A 17,210-nucleotide genomic window follows, 5' to 3' on the forward strand; every position below is an offset into this window, starting at 1 on the left:
ATGGTAAGATTCAGAAATGCAAACTAGGTAACAGGCCTCAAGAGTAGTGATTTCTGTAACTTTATCGGTTCTGGCTTAACGCAGAAATATTTTGAGGGAAGAGAAAATGTCATTGTCAACATTTGTTGTTTTGGTTTCAACACGATAAAACAAAGAACACTTAGAAAATTAAATTAAATTCGATTCAATTTTATTTGAAAGATTTCACAATGTGAGTAGCTTTACAGGAGGAAAACCGAAAAACACAAAAAGGTCAAACACAGCACAGTGCTTTGCGTTTATAGAACAAGGAAGATTATTCTAGCAAATGTCAGCAGTCTCCCGGTGGTTTATTTAGCATTTGATGCATTAAGTGAGTGCTTGGCTGTAAAGATGTGTCTTTAATCTAGATTTAAATTAGGAGTGTGTCCCATAGATTTGGGCCCCAAGCCCCCAACAACTCTTGACCACATGACGTAAGCAACAAGAAAGAGGTCGACTATACGGACTGTCCATTGGCCAGGCATTTTTAGTCCAACTTACAACAAACCAATCAAAACGGAAGGGCAAAACAAGCCGGATACAGAAAATAATTAAGTCAATCGCAACTTTCGTTTCATGGTGACTTTAAGTGTGCGTTTTTATCCACTATGTCTGATAAATGATGTGCTTTCTCATCACTGAAATTAATTGCCCCACATGGGTAGTTCAATGCAGCTTTTTACATTTCCCAGTTGGGTCCAAGTACAGTGTCCTCAAATGTTACAGACAAAAATCCTCTATTCTAGTTTTACATATGTATTAAACAATGTGATTAAGTTCTTATGTTTATTAAAGTGTATCTTCATACATTTGAGTTTGAATATGTTGTCACAAATCCCCACTTTAGAGCAACACCAGAGGCCTTAAAAAACAGTGCAATTGGCCAAAAGATCAGTTTTTGACAAAGCAACAACAGCGATGGATTAAAGTGTGTTATCCACCCGGAGCTTAACACATACAAGTGTAAGGAACAGAATGTTTTCCTGGCTGTTAAATCAAATGAGGTGCTAGTCTCCAAAGGATTTCAGAAAATGCTGTGGAAGATCAAGTGATAAATGGGTGTCTAACATGACAGTTATTACAATATTAGGGTATGCGCAACAACCCAGGATTTAAAAATGCCTTTAAGTCATTCCTATTACCCACCATCCACCTGTGGGATCTCAACACTTAACATTTCCTGAGCGTGATATCAATCTGATTTCCCGTATAGTGATATGATGTGCTGAAGCCCTGTTTGATCTAATATTGTTGTAATCTACACTATATAAACATAATAATATAATACACTGGAAGGATACAGGGTGACCGAGGCTTCCTCTGCGTATTGAACTTTTTTAGAAAAGTCATAAAACCTGTAAATGCAACAATAACCGAATTATAAGTTCAACCCAAGAATGCCAGACAACAAAAGATGCAAGACGTTAATAATGTTTCAGTATGCGTGCTCATTTACCGTTACTCTGTACACATTTAAAGTGCCTTCTAATGTTTTGCTCAATGTTAAAAGTAAAATTTGCATTTTCAAGAAAATTGTTTGTAACATCAGCATTAAAAAATGGCTCTTGCATTCAATACTATTTAGTTATACGTCATTTTTATTTATACACATATGATTTGGCTTGAGTCTCTTTGGATTATAAATAACATGGAAAAGAAATTGTTGTACAATATGCCATAGTGATATAGAGGACAGCTGGACTGATATATGGGTAATATAATGCCGATTTATAGATGTTTTTAATTTATAGACGAATTTAAGGATGGTGAAATGAGATGGCTAAATGCTAAACTCCTGCAATGAAATGTGCACTTACTGTATACAATACTTAATATTTACTAAACAAAGAAAACAATATGGTTTATTATTTAACACATTTGTTTCCTGAATGATGAGGCTTAAACACTGTACAAACATAACTCTAAGGCTTATAAAAACTCCCCCCAAAGACATCCCACGAAACTTCACACCTTGTAGTATATGTTGGTTGGACTCTGTGGAGACATGTCCTGTAAGAAATATACTGGATGACCATAATCTCCGCACACTTGTTCATAGTGTGGGCAGTAAGGGTTTTCTGTCCGTAGAGAGATGATCGTGTCAATGGGCTCCGAGGTGACGTCACCCATAATCTTGGGGCTGGTGAAGGTGTTGAGGGTCAGGGGTGCCAAACGGGGCTGCGTGGGCTTCCTTGAGCGCTTCCGAGTTTTGATGAGCAGAACAATCAGGAAAATTACAAGGAGAAAGAATACAAAACAACCAGCACCAATGGCAGAGAAAACAGTGATCATGGAGCCCAGAATGCCGTCATCCGTGTCGCTGGGATTTTGATTGATAGTTTCTGAAAAACATCGAGTTGAGTCCACACAAACACTCAAAAGAGGCACGGAATACTTTTATCACCAAACTGAATAAAGAATTAGTTTAATGTCTACCCTGTATGTGATTCTTCGAGCGTGTACCTGTGCTCCCGGCTCTCACGGGTCTGTCAGAGTCTGTGTCAATGGAGACATTAACACTGGATTCACCCATTAGAGGTTCAGTCTGTTCTGGGTCTGGTGCAGTTGCGTTTGGATCTAAAAGACAAATAAATACATTTAATACAAACCTGACCAGACATCTGCGAAAAGTGAAAGTTGATCAATTCTCCTGCCATCCCAGATGCAGATGAAATAAATACTCAAATAATGTCACGCTATCTGCTCATGAGGACCACATGGCAGAGATTCATCCATCGAAGTCATCCAAATGACTTTAGTTCTGCCTAAACTGAAAACAGCCTGCAGTTAAGTACAATTATTTTGTCTCAAAATACACACATATAATGTTTTTTTTATAAGGCATGTTTGTAAAAACTTAAATGTCCTTATTTAACTAAGGCCTAGTCCTGTGTTTAGAAATTCAAGAAAAAATTAAGGAAATGTTAGATCGTGGTTCCTCATGATAAAGGCCTTGAGTGGATAAATATGATTATGAAGGAGTTAATGCAGAATTATTTTCCCTAAAGCAAACTAAATGTCTAGCGCCTGCTAGACTGCCGGGTCTCTTCTTCTTGTTTAAGTATTCCACAGTGACTCCTGATTCAGTTAGTACATGCTGCTCCTGTCCATAATGCCGTATTGATGCTGTTGTTGAATAAAAGCACTCAAATGAGTGGAGTAAGGAAACTTTGTTTATGCACACGGATATGCCAAATAGTAAATTAACCTTACTTAATATAAAATATGAATTCTGTAGACGTTTACTAAGAGTTCCATAACTCCGCTAGTGTGTTATCTGTGTCATATGGTAAGTGTTTGGTTGATGCACTGGTTATGGTATTCTAACACGTTATTTGGCATCATACTGATTACTATCTAATGATTTTGCATCAAGAGCTTGGAGCAATGAATCAGATTCTCGATCTTCTCATAATTGCGAGGACTTTTGCTCTTAAAACATTAAGGTTCAGAATCAGCGCCCTTCCTTGTACTTCTGTTTGGGCTAAACATGGATAACTAATAACCTTGTGATTTACACAGTCGAAGTACAAACCTTACGAGGAACTGAAGTCATCCATGAAAAACTAAAACAACAGGGACATCAAAACAATGACTGACAAATGAACACAAGAGCTATATAGACAGAATTAAACAGGACACACCTGGGGAAGACCAGTCAATAAGAAAGACTACAACGCACTACATGATACAGACATGCTTTTTTAATTTGTTGGTACCCCTCCACAAAAAACAAAGAATGCACAATTTTCTCTGAAATAACTTGAAACTGGGTATGTTTCACTCCACAATGACTTGATAGTCCGGAGATTTCCTTGTGTCGTGCACAGATTCAAGTGCCAGATGCAGCAAAGCAGCCCCAAAACATAACCGAGCCTCCTCCATGTTTCACTGAAGGTCTTTGAAAGCTTGATTTTTTTTTGTCTGTGAACATAGAGCTGATGTGACTTGCCAAAAAGCTCCAGTTTTGATCTGTCCAATTTATACAAATTCCAGTCTGGCTTTTTTATGTTTTTCTTTCAAAACTGGATCTTCTGGATTTTCTTTTCACCCTGGGTCTTCTTCCGTGGAGCCCATTTTGCTCAGAAAGCGACGGATGGTGCGATCAGGAACTTCCGTACCTTCACCTTGGAGTTCAGCTTGCATCTATTTGGTATTTATCCTTGGGTCTTTTTCTACCATTCGCAGGGTCCTTCTGTTCAATCTGGGGTCAATTTTCCTCTTGCGGTCGTGCCCAGGGAGGTTGGCTACAATTCCACGGACCTTAAACTTCTTAATAATATTTGAAACTATTGTCACAGGAACATAAAGCTGCTTGGAGATGGTATTTTAGCCTTTACCTTTACCATGCTTGTGTATTATTTTCATTCTGAGCTCCTCAGACACCTCTGTTGTTTGCTTTCTCTAGTCCATGTTCAGTGTGGGGCACACAATGATACCAAACAGCACAGTGACTACTTTTCTCTGTTGAAATAGGCTGAATGACTGATGACAAGACTTGTGTGATACTAATTAAAGAAACTAATTAGTTTAAAATATCACTATAATCCAATTATGTATTATCTTTTCTAAGGCGTACCAACAAATGTGTCCATGCCATTTTTGAATAACTTTATAGAATAAGCAATCATTTCCACAGCTTCTTTGCTTAGTTCTATGACATACCAAATGCATGCAAGTATACATGATACAATAGCTTTTCATTTCATCACTCTTAAGGGGAATGAAGCATTATTTCAAAGAGCTAACATAACGTAACGTAACATAACATGTAACGTACCGTACCGTAACCGTAACTTACCAGTGCCACAACAACATCATATCATACATGTTTCCAGGACACTTGATGCTCTCTATGCTGAAAATACAAGTTCTGAAATGCAAATAAATAAACACTGTACACTTACTCTGTCCAACCTTCAGAAGGACTTTCATAGAGTGAGTTTTGCAGACGCCTCCCTCGCGATTCTCCAAGCCTTCTAAAGAGCTATTTGATGTAGCTGTGGAAAAAAGATCATATGTACTACGATAGCTTGACCTGACTTCACATATGTTTAATGAGACATTCTTATGAGCTTCCTTGACATTACAGCAGTTGTTAATGGTTAAGTTTTAATGGCAGGTGTGAGATGTGTGACTGTATTAAGCTCCCAACTTTATATCTCCTAATGACCCAGGGGGGCAATTCCTACAGTGCTTATAATAATGGGTTGTTGGGATTTAATTTCCTCCCATCCTATTACAGAAGTGAAAGACTTTTTGTCAGGATAAGTAATGTTTGACTTACAGGTGATGTAGTAGTTGATGTTACTCTTAAACTCCAGTCCCATATAGTTCGGGCTGAACTCTTGGAATTTCATGGTGAACTTGATGTCCTTCTCTGGTTTGTTGCAGTTGACCAGTACATTAGGGTCCAGGACCGTGCTGCATTCTTCAGCCTGCTCTTTCCTTACTAAATACAGCTTATAATACTCATACAGCTGGTTGTCGTCTGCTTTAGGACAGATAATATCCAACCTGTCCCCAATATCAGGATAGATCACCAGGCCTTTTCCCTCCTGGAATCTGAAAAACCGAAAGAAATAAAAAAGTTCATTTAAAAACAAAAGGTAGTAAGTTGCGTTCAGTAAACTTGAAAAATAAAGACAGATACTCGTATGCAACACATACAGCAGGGCAAACTAAGCCTTCACATTTGTTTAATTGTTTGTTTTTAGTCTTGGGTAGGTTTGTTTGATGGCCTAATGTAAATAAACTTATGGGTTATTTTCACTGATATTTGATTTTCACTCGTCCCCCCTTAGAACACAAAAAAAGACTTCTCCAGTTACCAACAGGCAAATGTTCAAAGCATGTTTCATGCACATGTGTGACATGGCTTTTTAACAGGTGTTAATATAATATCACTGCCAGTAAGGGCAGGGCGCTGGAGCTCAAAGTGAGAACAATAAGAAGACAAAGGTCAGCCAGCAAAATGCCCCAAGGACAACTCCACTTGACATCTGTAATATAATCATGTAGAGAAAAATAGTAACAGATAGCAAGAGATCAAAAGTTGAAAACGCTGGCATTGTTCATGTGTCAACACAGAAGACCGAAGGGAACGTCGTTTATTATTATGTGCTATAAGCTTAAAGGAAAAGCAAAAAATAAGCTTAGCAAACAGATTTCTGCTGTCTCATTCCATTGTGTTTGGTCTTTTCATTGTTCTTGGCTGTGTTTTATCAATTTAACCACTAAATAAACACTTGGCCTTTTTATGACATTCACAAAATTTAGTTGACTTGAGCCAGACATAGTCATTATAATAAAGGTGAAAGGTCTGGCACAGGGGTGAGCAGTATGACCACAATTGTGTACTCTAGCAATTCTTTGGAATATATATAGTACTTGTACATTCTTGCCACAATCGGTGCTTAACATTGGTTGCTACTACAATATAGTTACTTTGATCAAAATTTCACAAACACATCTATTCAAACACTGTGGAAATTATTGGTATACTCATATTTTTGTATACCTGTTGCCTACACAAAAACAACAAGGGTGTACATACGAAATATGTCATCATGAGTGAATAAAGGTGGATTTGAAAAGATTTCAACTGTGTTTTTATGATAAGAGGTATATTTTTAATAGCTTTTCATTTTTTAAACAACCATGTCAGAATACATACAGCATCTCTTAGAATGTATTACATGGCTCGTTAGAATGCTTGATTCTGATTGGCCAGTCAAGACATTTGCAGGTTTGTTATTCCCATGTAACAACCTTACAAAACTAATAACACACGCTCAGTGTTTGGTGTAACTAGTTCCTAAGTAATTAGTTAATGTAATTAAATAACTTTTATCCTGAAAAAAGTAAAGTACGTGATTACTCTTATTTTTTCTGTAATTTAATTACATTTACTTCTGATGTAATTGTGCTAAATACTGTGTTATATATGAATTGGTTCCAAAATGAGATAACTAAACTCACTGTAGGTAGGTTTTTAGAAATCATGTTTTTTTTAATTATGTTATCATGTTTTTATTGTGTTAGTTAGTTGTATTTTATTTAGTTCTCATGTCACGTCCGTGTCCTGCCGGCCATCTTGTCCCTATCTGCCCTTGTTTGGACTTCAGCTGTTTGGACTCTTGTGTTCCCCGTTTTGGTTATTGTAATTATCATGTTGCCTTGTTTTCGTCAGTGTCACAGTCTGTTTTGTCTTGTTTGTGCCTTGAGGAGCGTCACATTGCCGCTCCTTAAGGAGGGGCTTCTGTCATGATTCTGCCACATGTCAGGTTTCTCATGGTCAAGTGGCAGGATCATGACAGAACCTCATGTTTAATGTGGAGAGAGGCAATTGTTGATTTGTCTTGCCATACGCTCTCTCCGGTCTCATCTCTGTTCCCGCCCTCTATTGCTTGTTATTGATTTCATGCCCAACACCTGTTCCCCTCTTGATTTGATCCCTTATTTAATGCCCTCGTGTCTTCTGTGTTGTGCTGGGTAATTTTGATTCATGTGGTGAGTTGTTTAGTCCAGTCCAGTTATTTGTATTTAATTCAAGTGTTGTCTTAGTCTTGTCTTGTTTAGTCAGCCTATGTTCCTATTTCTGTTCTTGTTACCCTGCATTTTGATACCCTTTGTAACAAAGATCCATAAAAGGTAAGGAAAGAGGCGGGAACCGGCGAACATTTAACAAAACTTTAATTAAATAAACACACATGACCCGAGGAAAAGTCCACTGAAGACTGCCAGTCAAAACAGGAACAAAACACAATCTAACTATTCTGAGTCCCTGAACTGTCCGCTGTCGGTTTCCTTTCATATGCCATCAAATGATGTAAATATATTTATGCTGTAAACAAGGAAAAGTGCTGTCCTTGCTGACATATATACAGTATTATTTCGTCATTTAACTTGAAAAATCAACCTGAGCCACGATGTCTTGTTCGTTTCTCTGACTCAAGTGCATTCAAATGATTTTCATCATTTAGTTTGATCATTTTAAACCCAACAAATTTTTGTGAGCTTTTTAGGCTCACAAAGGCGTAACATGTTTGGTTTTTGTTTTGCCAAATATACAAAGATGAACTCTTCACACTGCAAGCCACACCTTCATAAAGAATCAATATACAAGGCCGTTTGTCATGCGTAACCTCACCGTTCTGTGAACGCTCATCTCTGTAATGGCTGCCTTTCATTTGCTTTATTGTCTTGCACACACAATGAAAGCAAAACTATTACATTTGCAATTCTAATCACCGCCCGGACCACCGAAAACAGGTGGCACTCTCCTCCGGGATATCATTTGTCTGACTGGAAAATAATGACACACAATTATTGTCATGGATACCATGCAATATCCTGAAAGAAAGGAATGGTGAGATATTAATACAAAAGCTCAGAGGACGAAATGAATTAGTGTGGAGATTATGCCGATATGAAGCTAATGAGTCTTCCAGCCTCTTTGAAAGAGCTCATATTCCCCTCGAACCCAGCAGCTAAGAACCCAACACCTGGTCTACAATGTGTTTTAGCAGATAAACATTCCCCAGCTCAACGACACAAAACCACACATTCCTGCTGGACTTTAATGATCAGTTCATCTGAAAGCACTCCTGTCATGTTTTTTCATAATAAATACACAATAATGCGAAACAAGATGTTACCTCCATTCATTCATCTGCTCACTTTTTTTGCCAAAAATGCTCAAAGCCCAGGCCTTTTGAATATTTTTAAACATGTCTTAAACAAACAACACAGTGAGACAATGATAAATGTGTGGTCACTTCAGTTTTACTAATAACTAGTATTGTGATGTTTGTAAGGTAGAAGCTGATGCTATTCCCTGCATTTCAACCTAACTCTTATGCCGTGTCTTTTTTCTAATATTATTTTATTGGGAACAGTTGTGAAAAAAACTGTTTTCCTTTTACTCTGTCTACAAAAAAAAGACTTGGGGTTCTCTCTGTCCCTTTTTTGCGCATATTTTTCATTTCGGAAGCGAACCAAGGGAAAGAATACATTAACATTTCTTTCAGAATTTAGGAGATGAAAATGACGTTAAAGAAGTAGTTCACTATAAAATAAAATGAAAAAAGGCTTGCACTGCCTCGAAGTGCCTCTAGGATGCACACGTCCAAGACTTCAGGTACTCCGTAATCACGTTGTAAAGGTCACGCTCTTAATGTCTGGGGTGTAACTGGGGATTCTGGTCAAATATATTTGTTATCCAGCGAGCTGAGTGGCCAGTAACAACAGGACTCTCATCCAGCCGTTTCACAACATGTTGCTATGGCTCCAGAAGCAGGGGTCTCAGTCTCCTGGCGGTGGTGGGGAGAGAGACGGATAAAGGGTGGAATCAAGAATTACATTGTCATTTTGTAATTGTTAGTATATAAACCCTGCACTACGTGCTGTTTTCAATGTATGGCTAATTGGTTTTCTTTATTCTGTTTTTATCTACTTGGATCCATGTGGTTTCATAATGAATATTGCGGATCCATCTGGTGATCTGGACACTCTATTCCATTAAATCCTTCCACGGAAAGAGCTTTTCTAATGGGTTTTGATATGGCTGTCACATCCATCCGTTCCACGAGCCACAATCATTTGTATCCCTCCTCCTCTGTTAAAACGCATACAAACTTTCACTTTGACACTGACATTCACTCTCAGTGCATTCTCAGGATTCTTACCCATGGAGGTGATGGTGGTTTGGGTTTGGTTAGTTCTGACAGCAGATCCTTTTTCTGTTTAAAGTCTCTAATGTTTCGTTTTCAAGTCTGTTTCCTTCCAGTTTTGAGAAATGTCCCACTAGTTTCCCACTGTCTCAAGACAAACATGCATAAATGACCCAAACCATAAACGCAAACCATAAGATGATTTATTAAGACCTATGGTTACGTTTTAAAGACCATTTAACATGCAGGGCTTAATACCATTCACCTAATGTTTCAGATCAAGACACATTTAATTCTTTGCATTTGTAAAAGTAGAAACAGTTTCATAAATATTTATGGCTTCAAAGATATTTGCACCTAACCCCACCCGAACGTTTTTCAATGTGTATACACCGGATTTGAGGCTTTTTGTCAGATGGTGATCGCTTTTTGTGTTTTATATTATATAATAAATGAGTAAATTATGATTAGATCATGAATAGTGTAATCTTTAATGTAAATACAGTTAATCCAGATATGTTTGATCTAATGGTTAATCAAGTAGATGTGAATTTTCAGTCTGTATGTCGATGAAAACACGTAACACGATACAAAAACTGCCTCTGCGTTTAATGACTTAAAGACAACATGTAAATGATCTGTAAGTAACTATCATCAGGACTCACAGCTATCTCCAGCAAGAGCTTTTCTAGATTGAGTGCATAAATTCACAAGACTCAATCGCTGGTTTCGCGCAGGTGTTCTCTTTGGCCCGAGAACAGGCTGTATGCCCCTGTTTTTAGAAATAAGATCTGTATCGGTGAGTAATGTGATCTCAGTCTCAGAGGTGCAGGGCTGGAGCTAAACAAAAAACACTTTCCATCTCCACAACTCTTTGTACTGAAGCCCCCCAAAGAATGCGATCTCATCCATGCGATCCTACATGCATAAGCCAAAAACGTATCTGGGATGGCACAAAACAAGGATGTGTAAATGTTGAGAGAATTTAAATCTTTTTTCTTCAAGACTTTAATTGTCATAAAAAGAGCAGTGTATAGGGCTAACAAATGCAAATAAGTAAGTTATCTTTAAGGAAACAAAGACAAAGTGGTACTTTTATATAATATCTGACACGCAATGAAGAGACTTAAAGAAGCTTGATGCTTTGCAATATTGTTACTTTTATTTGAGTAAAGGCATGTGGTGTACAATGAAATGTGTCTTCAGAAACACACTCGCTGTGAGAGACAAGCTAAATCAATGCTTTACATACACAACAACCGCACTTTACCTACAGTAAACATTAAGCAAAGATGCTGTTTCAGCTGACTACATTGTGCATTTTTAATGAGCTGTTATCATGTAAGACCTGCACTTACAGGGGAAAAGACCATAAAAAATAGCTCTTAAATGATTCATGTGTAAGTGTGTCCATGTCATCGTGTCATGTGCCTGTTTGTGTTTTGTCTTTATTTCAGAGAGAATCAAGTGTTCATTAGGAGCTAAACACACACTGCACACATTGTCATCAATCGCAGCTTTTCTTCATTATTTCTCATGTCACTTTCACTATCAAATTAAATGTATCCATTAAGTATTTCATAAGTATCATTTATTGAATTTATTAATTAAAAGCTCGACCTCTTGCATTCAGAGCTCCACGTGTCATTGAACTTATACAGAATACAGACACTACACATTCATAATCATCTTTAGCGAGGAGTCTGATGGCTAAATAATCACGTAGTCAGGTTTGACTTACTTTGGGTTTTGAGAGCTCCAGATGACGGTCTCCAGTGATTTGGCTGATAATAATATAAACCTGTACGTGAATATACAAATCCAGATGTTATACGTCCAGTGTCCGTGTCCAGCCATCATCCTGCGCTAATCGGATTATATTCTTCGTGATGTTGAGCGCCAGTGAACTCGTGCCTTTAGTGAATGAAGCTCAGTTTCTCTATATGCTGTAGTTTATGAACAGACATCGCGATCTATAGGCTACTTCCATCTTGTGTCCATCCATCTGTGAAACTCCACGGAACTCATGATATGACCGATCATCCAGCTGAGTTTCACATACTTTAACAGATCCGCGGGATGAAGGCAGGGGATCACTGGACCGCTTCTGTCAGGCCGGCTATAGGACAAACCCCAGCTTAACTTCAGCCAATCACAAAACGCCAGTCTGTGATCACATACAACTCGCATCTGTGATCGCATCGTTAAAACAAAAGGATGCAAAACGACTGTTATCAGACGTCTGCGGGGGGACATTTAACGTGATGGTTTCTTTTGGTTAAATATTTACTTTCCAACTCGTGTAGTTCATAAATATGCATAAAGGAAATGTCCCTTTCTGTGATGCATAACGGTTTACACTTTCCCCGTGGACGAATAAGTCTGTAATTCTGTAGACTTGTTGATACTTGTAAAAACACGTCAATATTTATTAAATGACTTAGTGTTTAGTCCTGTGCTGCATGACCATGTCAATAATAACTTCGATACAATGTCAACATCTATTTTGTATGGAAAATTATAAATCAATATTCATTTAATTAAATACAAATGGCTGTGTATTTTTGAAACCATAAAGGCAAATTAGTATGTAATTGTACAAAAAGAAACAACCAGCCCTCTCTCTTCTCTTTGAGGATAAAAATGGACCATAATAACATATTATAATATAATATATTCATATAAGATTTTAAACAGTACAATAAACAGGTCATGGATGCGTTTTCTCTCCTGTGATGAAAGATCCACTTGCTTTACGTTTTCTTTAATAAAGTTAAATAAGCATCTTGAAGTTTGTGAACTTTAACACGCAACTTTTTATCCAACACACTTTAATTAAACTAATTCAGGAGGAAAGGGCTCCATGAATAGGTCAAACATCAATCTCAACAAACACATTATACCTGTATACAAGCATAGATAACATTGGCCAAATGTCCCATAAAACACACTTTTTTTTACTCACTGCTGTAGTTGATCTCGAGCATTTATATCACTGTCCTTCCCCAGACAGTGTCACAACTAAACAGTGTCCAGCAGAGGACACTCAAGTTTGTATAAAAGAAACTCTAAACTCGGCTCTCATTTTGCAATTTGAAAATTTACCATATGCACATTTGTACCAATTTGTGCTTTCACATGAAACACATAAATACAAAGCAATAACAACAACGCTGTGTTGAAAAAACACTTTCAATATGAAATTACAATCAAAGTTTTTTTGTGAGCAAAACTAAATGTCTCATTCTTTAAGACGAAAAAAACGCATTCTGCCACAGCACTTCATCTACATCACAGGTAATGTTCTCCATCATCGGTTCTGGTAAGATGCATTAAGTGATTGAAAGCCTGGAGGCTGGAGCAGAGGCATGAGATTGAGATGATGCAGGTAATACACCGTCCTTCCATCACCATGCAGAAAAAAGACTTCCTGAAGGGTGGGAATTCCATGGTCTTGGTCCTGCCCATAGACTATACAATAGATTGACAGCGTTAGGCCGCTTCCTCCCATTGTAACAAATTGATCCTAAAACGTCCGACGGTGGGCGCTGACGTTATGCAAAAACATCATTGGGGCTTGCGCAGAAGGATTCACCAGTGGAGCCAGAGTCTGCAGAGTAGCGAGTACGAAGTCCTGCCCATATTCCCTGATGACTCGATCGTAAACGAAGAAATCTATTTATAAATCTTACAAATCCAAACTTATTCAAAAAACGAACACTTGGACACGTTTTCAGGACGTGTGAGACACCCCTGGTCCTGCCCTGACTGAACCGCATAGGAGTCTCCTTCATAGTAAAACATCACAAAGAGCCATAGTGGGGGTTTATTTCCCTAGTGAATATGTCACCAGGCTCATCTGTATGAAAACATATTGACAGCAAATAGCAAAACAGAGGCCAAAACTGAATCATTAAGCCAGAGCACAGTTTGCAAGCCTTACATTTTGCAGATGCGTTATTTGGCCTGGTAAAAACTGAACCGTATGTCCATGACGACCATCAATATGACTGGAGAGAAAAGGGTCTGGCAGCACAATGAAACTGGGTCTGGCAGCACCGTGTTAACAGCATCATAAAACAGAATCCATAATGTTTACTGTACACTCGCTCACAAACGGGTCTTCCAAAACAGACAGCTACGGCAAAATGGTTCACGCACACGCTCTGGTTTATACTTTCTTGGAGATCAATGGTTTGTCGAAGACCTTGGACAGAAGGCAACCACAAAGTACCAGAGCTGGCTGTATGATAACCAGATTGCAGGATTCTTCAAACAATTTGGCAACATCACTTTCCTCACGGTCAAGGGCGCTGGTCACACGGTTCCTCAGTGGGCTCCTGGTCCATCTCTCCACATGCTTGAACATTTCTTGTCCAAAAAGCCTTACTGATTTTCCTCCAGACCTCATTCTGTCTTAAAGCAACTCATCCGTTTTTCAGAGGTGGTTCTGGCCTGTGTTCTTAAGTAACTGTGTGAAAATATAAATTAATTGGATATGAAGTTGAGCCTTCATTTTCTCAGGGACTGTTGGTATATCTGTTTTTGAATGTGATTGGAATTCTTTTATTTTGTTGATTGTTTCACTAGCTTACAATGCCATACCATGGTGATGCAGATCATAATTTTTTATTTCAGAAATGTCTCCATCAAAAGCACTTTTTAAACTTTTCAATCTTAGTTTAGTTAGTACATACATTTGTTCTTTTAAAAGCAGCATTCATTTCACATTGTTAACGTCTTACTTACGTCGTCAACTTTTTGAGGACTTTTGATTATTGTGATATGCTATTTGTAAATTTTGTGAAATAAATGTTTGAATTGTTACAAAAATAAAAGCTATCACAAAGCTCTGGTTATTAATTTACTACCCACCAGAAAATATATGGACTGGCGTGAAAAAGCCTGTTTCAGCAAAGTATGTAGGCAAAAGAGCTTATTGCCAACTATAACTATCTTAAAATACAAGGGTTTGAATTGCACATTTTCTCAAAGCACCTTAATGAATTTCTCTATCTGCCTCACGTGACTTAATTTGTTCCTGATATCTGTTACGTCCCCTGTCGGTTAGGAGGTATGATAGAGACGTCCTCCATCATAAAACTTTACACAACCTCTTAAATCTCCAAGATGTTCATTTGAAAGGGGCTGTATAGGAGATGGCGGCAAGATGGCGGACTGAGTAGTCAAGCTGTTTCGTGCTCTCACAAATTTCCCAAGTTAGTTTAGTTTGACAAGTTTTTTTCCACCTCCACCTGATAATATACACACCCAAATTGTAGTGCCGATATGGAAGACCATTGTTACGGAATGGAAATAGCTGTATCTTCGAACAAAAGGGAGAGAGGAGCTGATTCTGATCCACCCACACCGAGTAAACCTCAAAAGGAGAAAAAGTCTAAAACACCAACAGAGAATGAGAAAAATGAGGTGTCCAATTTGGCTATACTGGATGCGATTAAAGCCCTTGGAACTAAGGTAGATTTACAGCACGAAGAATTAAGCACGCAAATGAAGCAGCACAGTGCAATGATTACAAGCGTTGCTAAATCCGTCCAAATAAATGCGCAAGAGTTATGAGAATGCAAAGATAAAATAAAAATAATGGAGAAACAATTTGAAAATCTGTCTGAAGTTAACAATGATCTGAAAATTCGTGTGTTGGAAGAGGAAAGATATAAGAGAAGATGGTGTCTTCGTATAAAAGGTCTCAAAGAGAACTCAAACTAGCGCATAAGAGAGGATGTGATACAACTTCTGGGCAAGATAACGCCGGAGTTTGCGTCTAACATGGGGGAGGCTGTGGATGTCGTGCATCGTGTGGGAAGGAAGGAGACTGGTCGTTCGAGAGAGGTGATCATTCTCTTTACCCGCAGATTGGTACGGGATGAAGTATGGAAGAAAACAAAGTCGTCGTCGGTGTGCAAAGAAGCTGGCATCCGTTTTGCCGAAGACCTGACGAAAGAAGACAGACTAATGAGGCGTGACTTATGGCCAAGAATCGAACAAGCCAGAAAGGCTGGCTTCAGAGGTCCTTTTGGTTATATCGAGGGTAAACGTATCTCGTTAAAGGGTATTGTCTATTTCTTTTTGATATGAGGTGAGGTGGAATGATTAAGAATTGGGACTATGTTTTTTTTCTATCCCACAAACTCTACAAGTTTATAGTCTACACTCTACATCTTTATTTTGATTCAATTTTTTCTTTTCTTTTTTATATTCATTTTGAAGTTCTATTGTTCATGTTCGCGTTAAAATCTGATATCTCATTTTCTTCTTTAAATTGTAGGGGTTTAAAGGACTCAATTAAGAAAAAGGCAATTTTTTTATTTTGCAAAAGTCAAAAATCACATTGTTTTTTTTACAAGAAACACATTCAGAGTTGGAAGATGTTTCCTTTTGGAAAAAGCAGTGGGGGGATGATATGATATTTAGTCATGGTTCAAATCGGTCTGCAGGGGTCGCTATATGCATGAATAAATGTCCAGGAAAGATTATTACTCATAAGACTGATGTTAATGGCCATTGGCTTGCAGTGGTCCTACTCATAGACGAAATATTTTTCATTTCAGTTAATGTATATGGTTATAATGTCCAAACACAGAATAAAGGCCTGTTAGAGACAATAACAAATGTCATTAGTGACCTGAAATCTAGTTACCCAACAGATTATATTTTAATAGGTGGTGATTTCAACACGACACCAGATGAATATATAGATAGACAACCTTCTAAATTTGATAGTTCTCATGTAAACAGTATTATTCAAAATTTCTGCTTATTTAATGGACTAATTGATGTTTGGAGAAAATTAAACCCCACTGCCAGACAGTTTTCATGGTTCAAACCGAATGTCACTTCAAGGTCGAGAATTGATTATTGGCTCGGATCCTTTACTCTGTCAAGTAATGTAACTAAATGTAATATTTCAGGTGCCCCCTTCACAGATCATTGTGTGATCAACTTAATTTTAGAACAAAAAAATAAATCTTGTAACACTAAAGGCTATTGGAAATTCAATGCAGATTTGCTGAATCATATCGACTTTTGTACATGTATTAAAAAAATAATTTCTGAATTCAAAGTAAAAAAGATGCCAAGTGGTATAAAATGGGAATATTTGAAACATAAATTAAGAGAATATTCAATGACCTTTAGCAAAAATCTGATGAAAAAGAAACGTGTAAAAGAAATCCAGTTAATTCAAGAGATTAATAATTGCTGTTGTCAACCTAATATGTCAGATGAAGATAAAGAAAAACTCATTAAGCTTCATTCCATTCTAGATGAATCCTATATTAAAAAGGCCAAAGGGGCATACGTGAGATCTAGAGCTAAGTGGCTGGAAGAGGGGGAAAAAAATTGCTCATACTTCATTAATTTGGAGAAAAGACGACAAGAGAGAAATTCGATCAATAGTTTAATTGTGGACCAAGAAGAACACTCAAATCATAACTTGATAGTAAAAGAGGTGTTTCAATTTTACTCTAAATTGTATTCCTCTTCTTTTTCCTC

The 17,210-nt window shown here is 37.7% G+C and overlaps 1 protein-coding gene across 2 annotated transcripts; it reads right to left on the reverse strand.

The window, feature by feature from the left end:
• Positions 1-175: 175 nt before the first annotated feature.
• LOC306907252 (ephrin-B1-like) lies at positions 176-11,839 on the reverse strand. Of its 2 annotated transcripts, none has more exons than XM_079479237.1 (5): positions 11,437-11,839; positions 5,309-5,586; positions 4,929-5,021; positions 2,485-2,598; positions 176-2,363 (listed from the first exon to the last, which is right to left on the reverse strand). In XM_079479237.1, exons 1-5 carry the CDS (start codon positions 11,553-11,555, stop codon positions 1,987-1,989), a joined length of 981 nt encoding a protein of 326 aa, XP_079335363.1. In that variant the 5' UTR covers positions 11,556-11,839; the 3' UTR covers positions 176-1,986. The 2 variants fall into 2 exon arrangements, with proteins under 2 accessions (XP_079335363.1, XP_079335362.1); XM_079479236.1 differs by having other exon boundaries at positions 2,458-2,598; positions 11,437-11,823.
• Between the last annotated feature and the right edge of the window lie 5,371 nt (positions 11,840-17,210).

Source organism: Barbatula barbatula, assembly GCF_947034865.1.
Source record: "Barbatula barbatula genome assembly, chromosome: 18".
NCBI classification, from domain to species: domain Eukaryota; kingdom Metazoa; phylum Chordata; class Actinopteri; order Cypriniformes; family Nemacheilidae; genus Barbatula; species Barbatula barbatula.